The 12333-nt window shown below is 39.8% G+C and overlaps 1 protein-coding gene across 6 annotated transcripts in view; it reads right to left on the reverse strand.

The window, feature by feature from the left end:
• The window catches only part of LOC106929164 (partitioning defective 3 homolog), a 254421-nt gene that overhangs the window by 89634 nt on the left and 152454 nt on the right, over positions 1 to 12333 (reverse strand). For all 6 annotated transcript variants that reach the window (XM_088014942.1, XM_088014938.1, XM_088014939.1 and 3 more), the window contains one exon: positions 7076 to 7226. In XM_088014942.1, coding sequence (XP_087871068.1) covers positions 7076 to 7226 — 151 coding nt within the window. The remainder of the gene's footprint in view (positions 1 to 7075; positions 7227 to 12333) is intronic.

A 12333-nucleotide genomic window follows, 5' to 3' on the forward strand; every position in this document is an offset into this window, starting at 1 on the left:
GTAAATCAAGATTCAAGGTTTAGATTTCACTGATGTTTAATTTTAATATTTTGTGAAAGGATGAAGAGGCTGGACCTGTCAACAGATGGTGCGTTCAGGGGTAAACGGTTAATAATGACTTGAATAACCTGGACGTGTTGGTGGTACTAGTGCGTGCATGTAGCCTTTAAAAGTGTCAATCCTTCATCGTTTTAGTGGTTTTAGTGGAAAATGCTGCTCCTTCAGCTCCTCCCTGCTGTTCAAGTTGATTCACTGTAATTTTGGGAGTCTGAGTGTTTCAGCTCAGCATCTCTCTCTCCAAGACCACACACACACACACACACACACAACAACTTAATCCCATTTCCCTAAGCAGTCCAGTGTGCAACACTGAGAATCCCATCAATGCCACAGTTTGAATCACCGCAGCACAAAGCACAATCAACTGGCAGCTACTGAGTAGAAAACCAATGAATCTGTCAACTCGGTGGCCTGGTAAGAGCGGAGCGTAAAAAAAGCCTCTTTGTTTTAGAGCCAGGACCCAAGGGCAGCCGTCGTCCAGCAACAATACGCCTGCCAAGCGGAGGGAGAGCACACCCAGCATCACCTGAGGATCAAACCGCTGTTTACGCTCTAATGATCCCCGAGGACATAATAACTTCTGGACGGAGCTGCAGGCAAACAATAGGTGGCAGTTTATTTAGATTCAGCTGTAGAGGCTATTATAATGCTGCAAAGAATGACTAAATACCTGGAGGTAAAGGGGGAAAAAGACGTTTTTGTTGCAAATGGAAATAGGATGGAGTGAGAATAACATGAGGCGAAAGACGGGCAGAGGTTTTACGTCTCCCCTTCATTTCGTCTTGTCTCGATCCATTTGCATAATTAGTAAGGAGGTTATTGCCAGGGGTGCCGGGCCTTGAAAGCCTCTGGCCTGAAGGAATAATTAAGCCGCTCTCTTATCCTTGGCATCTTGAGGGTGAAAAACCAGCGAGTGATCTAAGAGCGTGCAGCGGGGCCAGAAAAGACGATACATTCTGAATAGGAATGATGTTGTCTTCTAAGAAACTCTAATGCATGATTTATGTTTTGTGGCAGCTTTACAACAGACTTATTCCAGGCAACTGTGAAAGGCTCCCCCAAGCACTCTCAATAATCTATTCAAGAGAAACGACCGCCGCCGCGCATGCAGAGCTCCGGCTTTGTGTTTACACGCGCACACATCTGGGAGCCGACAGCCACACGTTCAGCCGCCGACTTCCCAAAGTTTTCCAGATCCGTCCTCGATCCAGTGAGGTCATTTATAAAAAAGCACAAAGTGTGGCAGCAGTAAATTACTCTGCAATGTCTTCAGTAGCTTCAACTGGAGACCACACATGAAGAAACTTGCACACTGTTCTGCTGATCCATCATTGCAAACACAAACTCCCTGAAGCTTTTTCTTTTTAAGCTAAATTAACCCAAATTGAAGACAGATGCACCACATTTGTTGGCCTGGTGGAGGTGGTGAGAAGCCAAAAGGTGATTAGCAATCACTGAAACGGTTTGGAGGGACTTTATTCTGCAAACTACAATATCAAACATCTCATTTACAATGAAATCACAAGACAGTGGGGCCCTGGTATTCACGGCGGCTAGGGGATGCAAACTGCTAAAATCCACAAATTCTTCACACGAAAAATCAGGAGAGGCTCGTCTGCCAGATGTACTGCAATGCATCAAAGTCCCAGAACAAAATCTGGAGGTGCATTCACACCTGTCCTCTTCAGTCCGCTTCAATCCAACTCCACTCCATTAGCCTGGAAAGTTCGGTTCATTTGAGTTCTGGTCGAAATCCGATGCAGACCAACAAGCGAACTCTAACCCACCTGAAAACCTCGGTCTCGGTTAGGCTGAAGTGAAGTCTGGTGCAGTTCGAATGAATATAAGAATGTCTAGCAAACCAGAGTCCGCTCCAAAGCAGGAAGCAGACAAGAGCAGGGCATTTTGGGTAAACGCAACCAAAACAAAAGCGCCAGTCTAGCGTTTCAGGAAAAACGGCTCATGGTCTTTTACCAACATCCACTAAAATCCGAAGATATTCCATTGTTGTTTACATTTTGTGAAGCAGGAAGTTGTCTTCATGTCACGTCTTCTTCTGAGGTTTTCATGTCGTTTCCTTCAGTGGTTCTTGGTTCAGCGCCCCCACAGGCGAGGAGGAGAACAGGTTTTTCAAAGGGTTCGGTTTGTTTGACTCAGTGCAGTGTGAAAGACAATCACAGCAGCTGAAAATGTAACACATGTTGCAAGTTTGAACCGAGTCTACCTGACTATCAGGTGTGTAAACACCTTTGGTGACTCAACAGTAAGTAAGAGAGACTTGGCAAAAATGGCTGCCAAAAAAATAGATCCAAAAAGTATTATGTGTTTTCCAGCCACACACTGCTTCTTTACAGCACAATCAAGTAACTATGTTACCTTGAGTTGCTATAAAAAAGCTTTATATAGCAAACATGACTGATTTTACAAACTGATATATGGAAATTGGGCTTCTGTCTCTTTCAGAAGGTTCTGCTCTTTCCAACATGCCGCCTTCAGCATGTCATTTCAACAATGCTCCTCCATTATGCTGTTTATAGCCGTTCTTAGGAGAGTTGGATTGAAGCGGTTCATATGATGCCGCTAGTCTGGAGGAGCTGAGTGGGGGAGGCGCTTTGAAACAATCAGAGTTGGACAAACTAAAACACACATTAAAAACAATAAAAAGGCTTTTAATTCACAAAATTACCAGCAAAAAATTTGCTTATTTTGTTAATATCTGATTTCTCCATTAAAATTTTAATCAAGTCCAACCACTAAAAATAAACAAACATTTGGTGGCAATGAAAACCTCTATAAAAGCATCTAGGAGAAGTTTGAAGCTTAAAGTGCAACCCTGGAGGTTTTTATCCTCTCTACTTTCCACCACACAGGCAAATTAAACTTTAATCCCCATCTGACCTCTCCAGTCTCCCTCTGACCCAACGCTGCTGAGTAATGCTTTATAACTCAAGTCCTTGGACACTTTTAGGTCAGCAGAAATTTATTACACACTCAATTTTAAATCCATATGAAGCAGAAAGATCCTGTTTTTTTTTTTGCTAATCATATCCGGGTTCAAGTTGCCCCTTCAGATGCACAGACTGTAACAGAACGATCAGTGTTTCATAAGGAGGGAATAAATCATGAGGTTTTGGTATCCAACGCTTGGACCATCATGGATGTTGGACATGCTTTGTGTCCCATTGTGCGGCAGATTCCACATTCACTTTCCTTCCTCGATCGGGTCAATCCGGTGTCACACGTGACGAAGGATCAGAAACGCATTTGTGGAAAGTGTCGGGTTTGATGAATCAACGTCTGCATGGAACGTGTCTTAATCCTCACATGTTGGAAGTGACGAACGGCGGGAGGACAGACGTGGCGGCTGTTAACAGCTGGATTCTCATCAAATTTTTAACCATATTTTACCCCTTATTTAAAGTCAGAAGAATCACAACTTTCAAATGGGTTGAACTTTTAACACATTTTTAATTTCTTTGTGAAAATGGATTTAAATTATTAGTTTTTCTTTTCAACTGCATGCTATGTGTGCTTTCTAAAACCTTTAAATCACTTATAACTTTTTATAATTGTGCTTTAAATATAATCCAAACTAGGTTTTTAACTAAAAATCTTGGATTTTTGTGTTTCTGATTCCTGATCATGTTTGTTGCGTCCCTAGAAAAAGTGCCTAAACGTCCAATTTAAAATACTAAGCTACAGTGGTTTTTCATTTAGGTTTTTTATTTTTGAATCACTTGGGACTGGACAATAAATCAATAAGATATATATTGCGATAGACATGTGATCAATATCAATACGCATGACAGAAAATCCAATGTATAGCACATTTACCAAACTCCAATCTAGAACTGCACAGCATTCTGGGAGACGTAGGCAGAGGAAAGACTTTAGCTGCTCAATCTTTCCCAAATAGCTAAGCAAGACTGGTGGCATTGGTTGCCTAGCAACAACATGCTGAGTAACAAGCAGTTTTGAGTTCTGCTTAGCTTCGGTTGCCTAGCAACAACATGCTGAGTAACAGGCGCAGCAGCCGTTTCAGGTTTTTTCTATGTGCCTAATAACTGCTTAAAAATAAAAAACAACGGCGTGGAGAGAAAACTGGATAAAACAGGAAATGTTAGACTAAAAGTTTCAGATATTTAAAATAAAAAAAACTACTCGATAATTATCAATATAGACTGACATAAAACAGTTAAATCACAATTCAGCCACATTCTAGAATAACTTAAAAGTCAAGAGTTGAAAATGAATCTGAAATGAATCAGATACTCAAAGAAAACTTTGATAAATCATAATAAATAAATCTACATAGAGAAATAAAAGAACATCTCTAGATTTGTGCACAGTATGACATTATGCATAACCTCAGTAAACACTTGCTGCTCTTGTTCTAGAGATGTAACAATCAGCCTGTCTGCTCGGCTAAGTGACAGAGATCTTGTTTGCATGAGTTAAGTCAGGCCCGTTTCTCCTCACTTTCGACCCTGCAGGCTCATTATAAGTTGTTGCTGTTTGTTAAGCATGGCTGAACGTAGCCGCTGCAGCAGCATGATGGAGCTTCACCTATTAACACTTCCTCTGTCACCCTCCTTTGTTTACACTCACAGCGGTGCCAGTGTCAACCAATTTGCATGAAGGGAAAACAGAGTTCTCACTTTAACATTATGTTGCACTGATTAATGAGGCAGAGTTAGCGGAAGCTCATTTAAAAAGCTGATTAAAAGTTGGTGCATCAACTCTTCCTCGGTTAAATCTGTTTGCACTGTGAGGGGTTTTCTGTCAGATTTCCTGTTTGGAGTGACTTGCAATCATCTATCAGAAGCAGAAGAGTTGCTCTCTTTATTTTATTGCATTTTTCATGAGAATAAAAATAAGGCTTTGTGAAATGAAAACAGGGAATTTGTGTCGTTGCACCATCTGGTGTGCAGAAGTCCTTCTTTTCAAGTCATCAGGAAATTTAACCAGCAATCCATCAAGCAATAATTTATGTACTGCACACATGCAATCCTGCACAGCTGCACCTAAAGCTCTTACATATGCATACGAAAACGCTAATCTCCACTTTGTCCGACACACACGTTTCTACAAACCCGCCGACTTCAAAGCCATGTCAGAGCCCGCTTTGGGTCACAGCAACAGAAAAGGTTTTAAGACGTGCAAATCCACACAAACAGACACTGTAAGAGAGAAACTGTAAAAAGAGACAAGTTTTGTTCAATCTGTTGCTCCCTGATGTTGCTAAGAGTTTGAAAAAAGGCAGAATGTGACAAAAACAGAGCAGATGGCACAGATGGCTCACGCGGACGAAATAAAAAAAAATGTAGGGGATTTTTTTTTTATTTGTCGTTTTTCTTCCATTTTAAGAGTCAGAAATCAGCTTTTGTTGCAACACTGGGGAGAACAGAATGAAATAAAAACAAACAATTTAGTTTGATCTGAAATTGTAGCAGCAGGAGGCAGATGTTGTCCTGGGTGGGTGCTCAACAGCATTTAGGGTTAATTTCTGCAACTCCATTTCTTATTTATACCCACTCTACTCAACTTTTAAAGTCGGCTCCTTTTCTGAACAGCAGCGGCTTTTGTCTTCATATTACATCATTAATACTTAACATTTAAATTATTTATTCCATCATATAACTTCTGCAAGTAACTAAGGATCGAATAAATGATTAGTTTAAAAAAAGATTCCTAATCTAATGTGTTGTATTATGAGGTTTTTATGACTATATTGTATCCGATCCGATTTCTTGAATGTTGGTTTTCTCTCTTTTTCTAAAATGGTTGTACATAGGTTTTCTTAATTTTTTAAAATGTTTTTGTTCACAGAAAAATTTTTTATTCTCAAATTTCCTGTTGAACTAAGATTTGTTGTTTCATGTTTTTGTGAAACATTTTTGCAGAAAATGTGACCAAGTCAGATTGTTTTTTGGTGTGAACAAAGAATATTTGTTTTTTTTTAAAAACATTATTGGAAAGTTTGTCTATTTGTTTTAACTATACATTTTTATATTTTTTATGTATTATTCAGGGAAATTTTGTGTACTAGCATTTTTTGTTTAAACTATGATTAAATTTTATCTTTTTTATGTTTTTAACAGCAAATGAGTCTATTCACAAACTGTTTAATTTACATCTTTTTTAATTTTTTGTGAAAAACTAATCGATCCACACACTTTGTTGTATGAAATAAGAATATTCTTTTTTTTATGTTTTTTGTGGAAATTTTGTCTATTTATATTTTGTTCTGTGAACTAATAATATTTCTTTTTTTCTTTAAACTCTGTTGTTTCTAATGTAAAATCTCAAAATTGTATCCATCCATCCATCCATCTTCTTCCGCTTCATCCGGATTCGGGTCGCAGGGACAGCAGCTTCAGAAGGGAGCATTACTTTAATTTTCAGTCATATCCCCCAGCTCTACTTTGTGCTAGTTTAATGAATAGATTCCTGATCTTACGTTTAATTTGTGTTATTCAAGACAAAAAAAACCCAAAACGCTCAGCTTGAGTATCATTAAAAACCCGGACTAGTATTGCAATAAAAAGAGCTCAGTGGCTCATCTTCTACTTGATTTAACATCCCAGGTTGTTAATATCAGTCTGTGTACTTCAGGGAACAGCTCTTACAATCACCTTTTCCAGCTTAGTCTGTTTGCAAGTCCGTTTAGAAAATCTATTGAGTTTTTTTAATATTATCAGATGGTGTTAATAAATCCAGTTTGAAACAGTGTGAAGCTCATAAATATCAGAAAAAAATGAACACAAATACTGACTGCAGTATATAAAGACTCATATCAGGGCTTGTGTTTTATGGGAAAATCAGAGAAATAAAGAGAAGTGGGAAGTTAAACTGTCAGGCTGCTAAGAAGAGATGATCAGAGGTGATGAAGTCTACCGCTCCACGCATCACAAATTTGAAATCCAACACTTGAAAAAGTAAAATCCTTCTGACATTTTATCTGTAAAGAAGCCCTGAGTAAAAACAGGGGGAGCAGAGAGATTTGCATCGTTACCTATTGTGCGTGGAATCATTCCTTGACGTGGCATCAAGTTGTCATCGAGGCCTTCCAGGCCACCGTAGAGGGAGTGGGAGATTCTGCGCTCGTGGTCGTCCAGACTGGTGTTTACCGTCTGCTGGGATCCCAACGGGTTTCCTGGAGAATCCTGAAACAAAGGGAAGAGATGGAGGTCTGAGATAGTTGGCGACTACAATCAGCAGTCAACACATTCAGTTTCAGTGACGCTTCATGAAAAACAAGCAATGATTCACTTTGGAGACAACTTCTCCCAACACTTCCCTGTGTTCTTACAGACATCGTTTGATTGTCGAGTATTGTAGCTAGTTGATTGGCTCATTGTGTCCGAACGACGAATGAATAATGATGAAAGAGAAAATGGATGAAGTGCATACTAGAGGGAGAGAAAATGATTTTCTTTCCATGTTACAGTATAGACATGTTGCAGCATTGTAGCTGCTAGCTAATAATGACTAGCATTGGTATTGGCTGTCAAGATGTTAACATAAAATCTTAAATATATGCGCCATATATATAAAAAAAGGGACGTGGTGCTTTGCTACTAATTGTCAACACCATGATAACCAGATAACAAGATAAGGTAAAAGGTACATTTAAAAAAATACAGGAGAGGGAAGTAGATCAGTTAAGCTAGCTTGACTATGACAATTAGAACATGAAGATGTGCTGTGGAATTTGGTTCAGTTCAGTTAAAAAAGAAAAGAGGCAGACCTCATCCCAACTCTGACAGATCATCAGTAGAGCAGGTGTTTAAATTGGAATATGTCTAATAAAAACAGCGTTCACTTTGACAACAACCAATCACAACCAGAAAATTAAAATACAGCGGTGAATTTAGGAAAACTTAATACAGTAAATACTTTAATTGTGTACTTGAAGGATGTATAGTTAAGCATACACATACTAACTTATCGTTGTCCATTTTGGGTAATATTCCTTTCAATTTGTTTTTAAATATGACCAGCCGGGAGCCAAAAACATTGTATTTCATTGTCTTTAAGTGTTGTCAATAATGTCTTCCAATAACATAATAACCAGTGTTAACATTTTAACACTGGGGAAACCATTAGTGACATTCTGTCATGTATGTTTAGATGCATTAAATGTGTGAGAACTAATGCTGTGCCAGTTTCTTAATAATGTGTCTATTTTCTCCATGAAATATATTTACGACTACTTGAATACAGTGAATAGATGTAGTTATAGTGGGTAGGCCTGTACCAATAAGCAATAAATATACTAATCACATGATAGATTAAAACGAGCTCAATAATTTCCATTTGCATAATCTGTCGGTTTTGTCTTTTCTTTCTTTCTACCAAAAATTGGACGATTTTAATCTTCAATCTGGTGCTTTGGTCTTAACTGGCCCTTTTTTTGAAGAGAATTTTCGATTCCGTAGACATATTTTATTTGTGGTTTCAGTTGTTATATTTCTTTTCTTTTTGATATTTAAAATGTCTTACAGTTCCAGTGTTAACTGTTTTTTGGTAAATTAAGGCCTACTGATCTATTAGAATGCATTCTTGCATTATAGTTCATGAAAACAACAATATTATCGTTTATCACAATAACTTCTGGAACAATTTATCATCCAGAAAAAACTTTGCTATCCTGTCAGGCCTAGTAGAGGGTTCTGCTAAAGGTAGGGATACCCCTAAGAAATCAGATTCGGCCTTATTGTCGTATTTGTCTGACCAGTTTCAATCTTACAGATGTCTATTGACAATGTGGACCAGAACAAACAAAAAGCGTTTTCTCCACTGCGGTCGTCAGAAAACATGCCTGGAGGGAAGCAGCCTTACTAAAATGCTGTGAGCACTAATGGACGAGCAGAGGAGCAGGTTTCCTTGCTAACGCGACCTGTATGATAAGAATAAATGAGCTCAGATTTTCAACAGGCCATTGAGTCACCGGCCGTTAACAAGCCACCTGAGCCATGCAGAAGAAGGTTAACTCGCCACCAGCCTGACATTTCCCTCAAGACCCGCGATGACACTTCCTTGTTTGCTGGACAAATAGACCATTTGCAGAGTGTGTCACCCAGCAGCTCCGGTCCGTGCGCTGGCGTGGGCGTCTCTGCCCTTAGTGTTTGTCCATTGGATCGTTGACTCCATTGATTTGCTGGGGCTTCTGCATTTCTTGCTGACGGTGATGACAGCCCTCGCTATGAAGATAACCACCGTGGCTGGCATCACGTAACAAGAGATAACGCTAGAGTCGATACTGGAGCCAAATTACCCCAATCGATGGCTGTAACTGGCCAGGCTGGGATTCGATTTTGGCAAAAGGTCTTTGACCAATGATCCTTGCTTCTTACTAAACAGCTAAGGTGCCGCAGTAACCACCACAGACAGGATCCTGGAGCAAACATCTGTTTTTTATAAAGGACTCCGCATATGAGAACTACAGCAGAAGAGAAACGTGAAAAAGTGGGGATTTATTAGGTCATAGGTCAATCACATAGCAGCAACTCAATGCTTTTAGGTATTAAAGACAGTTTGTCGGTACGAGATGGACTGGTCCAAGATTGTGTTGTTGTTTCCACCATATAGGCACGTAACATATCAGATATGACTTAAAAATATACATATTTCAGGTCTATTGGGCTTCTGTCTCTTTAAAAACTCCAGCTCTTTCTGAAGCTCCGCCTTCAGGAAGTCATCGCTACATGGCTCCTCTATTAACCCTTTAACGTTTGTTTTTACCTGCGTTTCACTGAGAAGTAGCTCCTATAACAAGCCAGGTGTTTGCTAGTTGCTGCTGGCTAGTCTGAAGGAGCTGAATGGGGAGCAGACCAGGGTTGATTAACTGTTCATGTTAGGGGTGCAACGATTGGAGTTTTCTGGCCCGTTGAAGGATGCAGTCCCTGAATTTGGACACAGCTTGTATCAAATTTCATCAGTTTATTTTTAAACAAAAATTGGTTCATGTATAAAATTCTGAACCTTAAATTACCAGAATTGACCCTTTGCAACTACGTCACTTAATCACTCAAAGCGCGTGACGTATGTCGGAAGTGACATTAGTATTGAACAGAGCGACTGAAATTGTTTTCCAACGTTGTTTTCATCAGTTTATTCATGGCTTCTTCTTGTTCGAGTCGAGCTAATTTGTCTGTGAACGTAACACACCTGGCTGGAGCTCATTGATGGCGCTAGCTAGCTTAGAAACCGACCCAGGCCTCCTCCCTCCTGACGTGTTGATCAAATTACCGACTTTGCTTTAATTCACACCACATGGTTTATATGACTGCGTCATAAACAGCTTTCCCCTTACACCGCAGCAGCCTTAAAAACGCATAAAAGACGAGATGCTAACCAGTTTTCTCCCATACATGCTAGGCTACATGACGGTGCGGCATTGTCTCATGGTTAATGGTTAAACGCGTACCTTCTCCATAATGCGATATTTGACATTTTTAATTACACACACTTATAAACTATATGAACATTAGTCTTCTTACCTTGTAAAAATGTTTGCTGCAAATTCACGACTACACCGAGTGCTGCCAGTCATTATTATTGACAGCTGCTAGTCGTTATCGTTATGTTTAACAGCTGCTATCCATCTTTCCTCATTAAAAGTTACAAAATAAAATGACAAGCTTGGTTTGCACCCTTGTCTGTTTGTGCAGCCAACCGCGCAGCACCCTATGACCATTTTTAAAGTGAAGTCATCAAAATAGAAGCGATTTTAGACTCTAGATGTCCGTTTTTAGCCGAGCTTTACAGGAGCGCTTTGGTTGTTTTGATGTCCGTCATGGCGGAGTGGGCGGAGTTCTGGAGAGCGTGACGTCACGTGCAAAGGGTAATTAGGTTAGCTTAGCTGCATGGATTTTTCTTAAATAGAAATCTTAAATTATTCAAAAATATAATTAGACAAAGAATTAAGCAGACTAAAATATTTTTGAGCATTCTGAATTGATTCAGAGGATTTCTCTACAGAATTGATTCTTTTCTGCTTGTCGGATGGCAGCAGCAGGGTAATCTAAAGTTATTTAATTCATTATCAAATCCTTTGTGTTTAAGAGTGTGACGGCGCCAAACTCCCCCCCAACAGGACAATGATCCTAAACAGTGAAGACCTAAGAGGCATGGGGAAAAAATATTGATTTCTTGGGCCTGAACAAGATTGTGCAATTTGAGGCGAAATGTCAATAAGCAATTGAGACGACAATTAAAATGTTTCCACATCAATACTTTTAAAAACACAAATGCGGCCCAGCTGGCATCCAATATACATTGGGAAAACGGAAGGAAGTTTGAGCAAATTACCTCTGAACAATGGTCAGGAACTGACATTAATGAACGGATAAAGTTCTGATGGAGTCCAGATTTCACTAATACCAGATAAGGTCTTCATTAGCAGTCTCTTTGTTTTAAAGGTAAACAAATGACTGAAATCACAGCAGAATGAAGAAAACCAATCAAAACTTCACACGGAGCCAACAAATCAACTTCGGAAACAAACTAATTTCAAAGGTCGCCATATGGCGCAGCGACTGCTGGCTGCTCTTGACTCTAAATGAGGTAGTTAATGAATTGGCCGACCGAGGAGCGGGGCTGAAATGCCTCCGTAATAGCAGAGGGGATTTAGCAGGCCGACGTCGCATTGACAAATCACGCCGCAGCTCATTGCATATTCTGGCGGGTAGCTGAGCTGGATCCCAGCGGTGGTGTGGAAGTGTGCTGCTCTCAGTTTGGTGTGTTTCTGGGTCTGGGTGAAGGAGCGGGAAGCAGTTGGGCTTGTGATTTATGCAGCGACAAACATTTCAGATTGATTTGAGATTGGCTGTCAGGGGATGGAGACATGGGGAGGAAAGTAAATACAGGATTATTTGATCCCATATGTCAGGAAAATGTCAAAAATGAGCCAAGGCTCTCGTCCCACGGTAATTAGTTATTAGAAGAGCTTTTTTAAATATTTGACTGACAGGCTGGGGAGGACACCATTATTCTCCAGTAGCTTAAAGCTGCAGTGTGTAACATTTATAGAAATGTTTTTTACATGTTTGTTAAAGCTGTCACCATGTCGTTACAGATTAATATGAGCCAGATAATCTGTGAAAAGACTGATCACCTCAACCTTCTACCTGAGCAATTATTGCTGTCTGAAGAAAAGCATCGATCCCGACCAAAAACAACCAATCAGAACCAGAAGGCGGGTCTTAGCACTGTGCATCAACCTCATGTATGCGCTCCTCAATGTTCTAATGGTGGAAAAACAGCTCA

Source organism: Poecilia mexicana, unplaced genomic scaffold, assembly GCF_051168715.1.
Source record: "Poecilia mexicana isolate PSO_F unplaced genomic scaffold, ASM5116871v1 scaffold_17, whole genome shotgun sequence".
Lineage (NCBI taxonomy): Eukaryota > Metazoa > Chordata > Actinopteri > Cyprinodontiformes > Poeciliidae > Poecilia > Poecilia mexicana.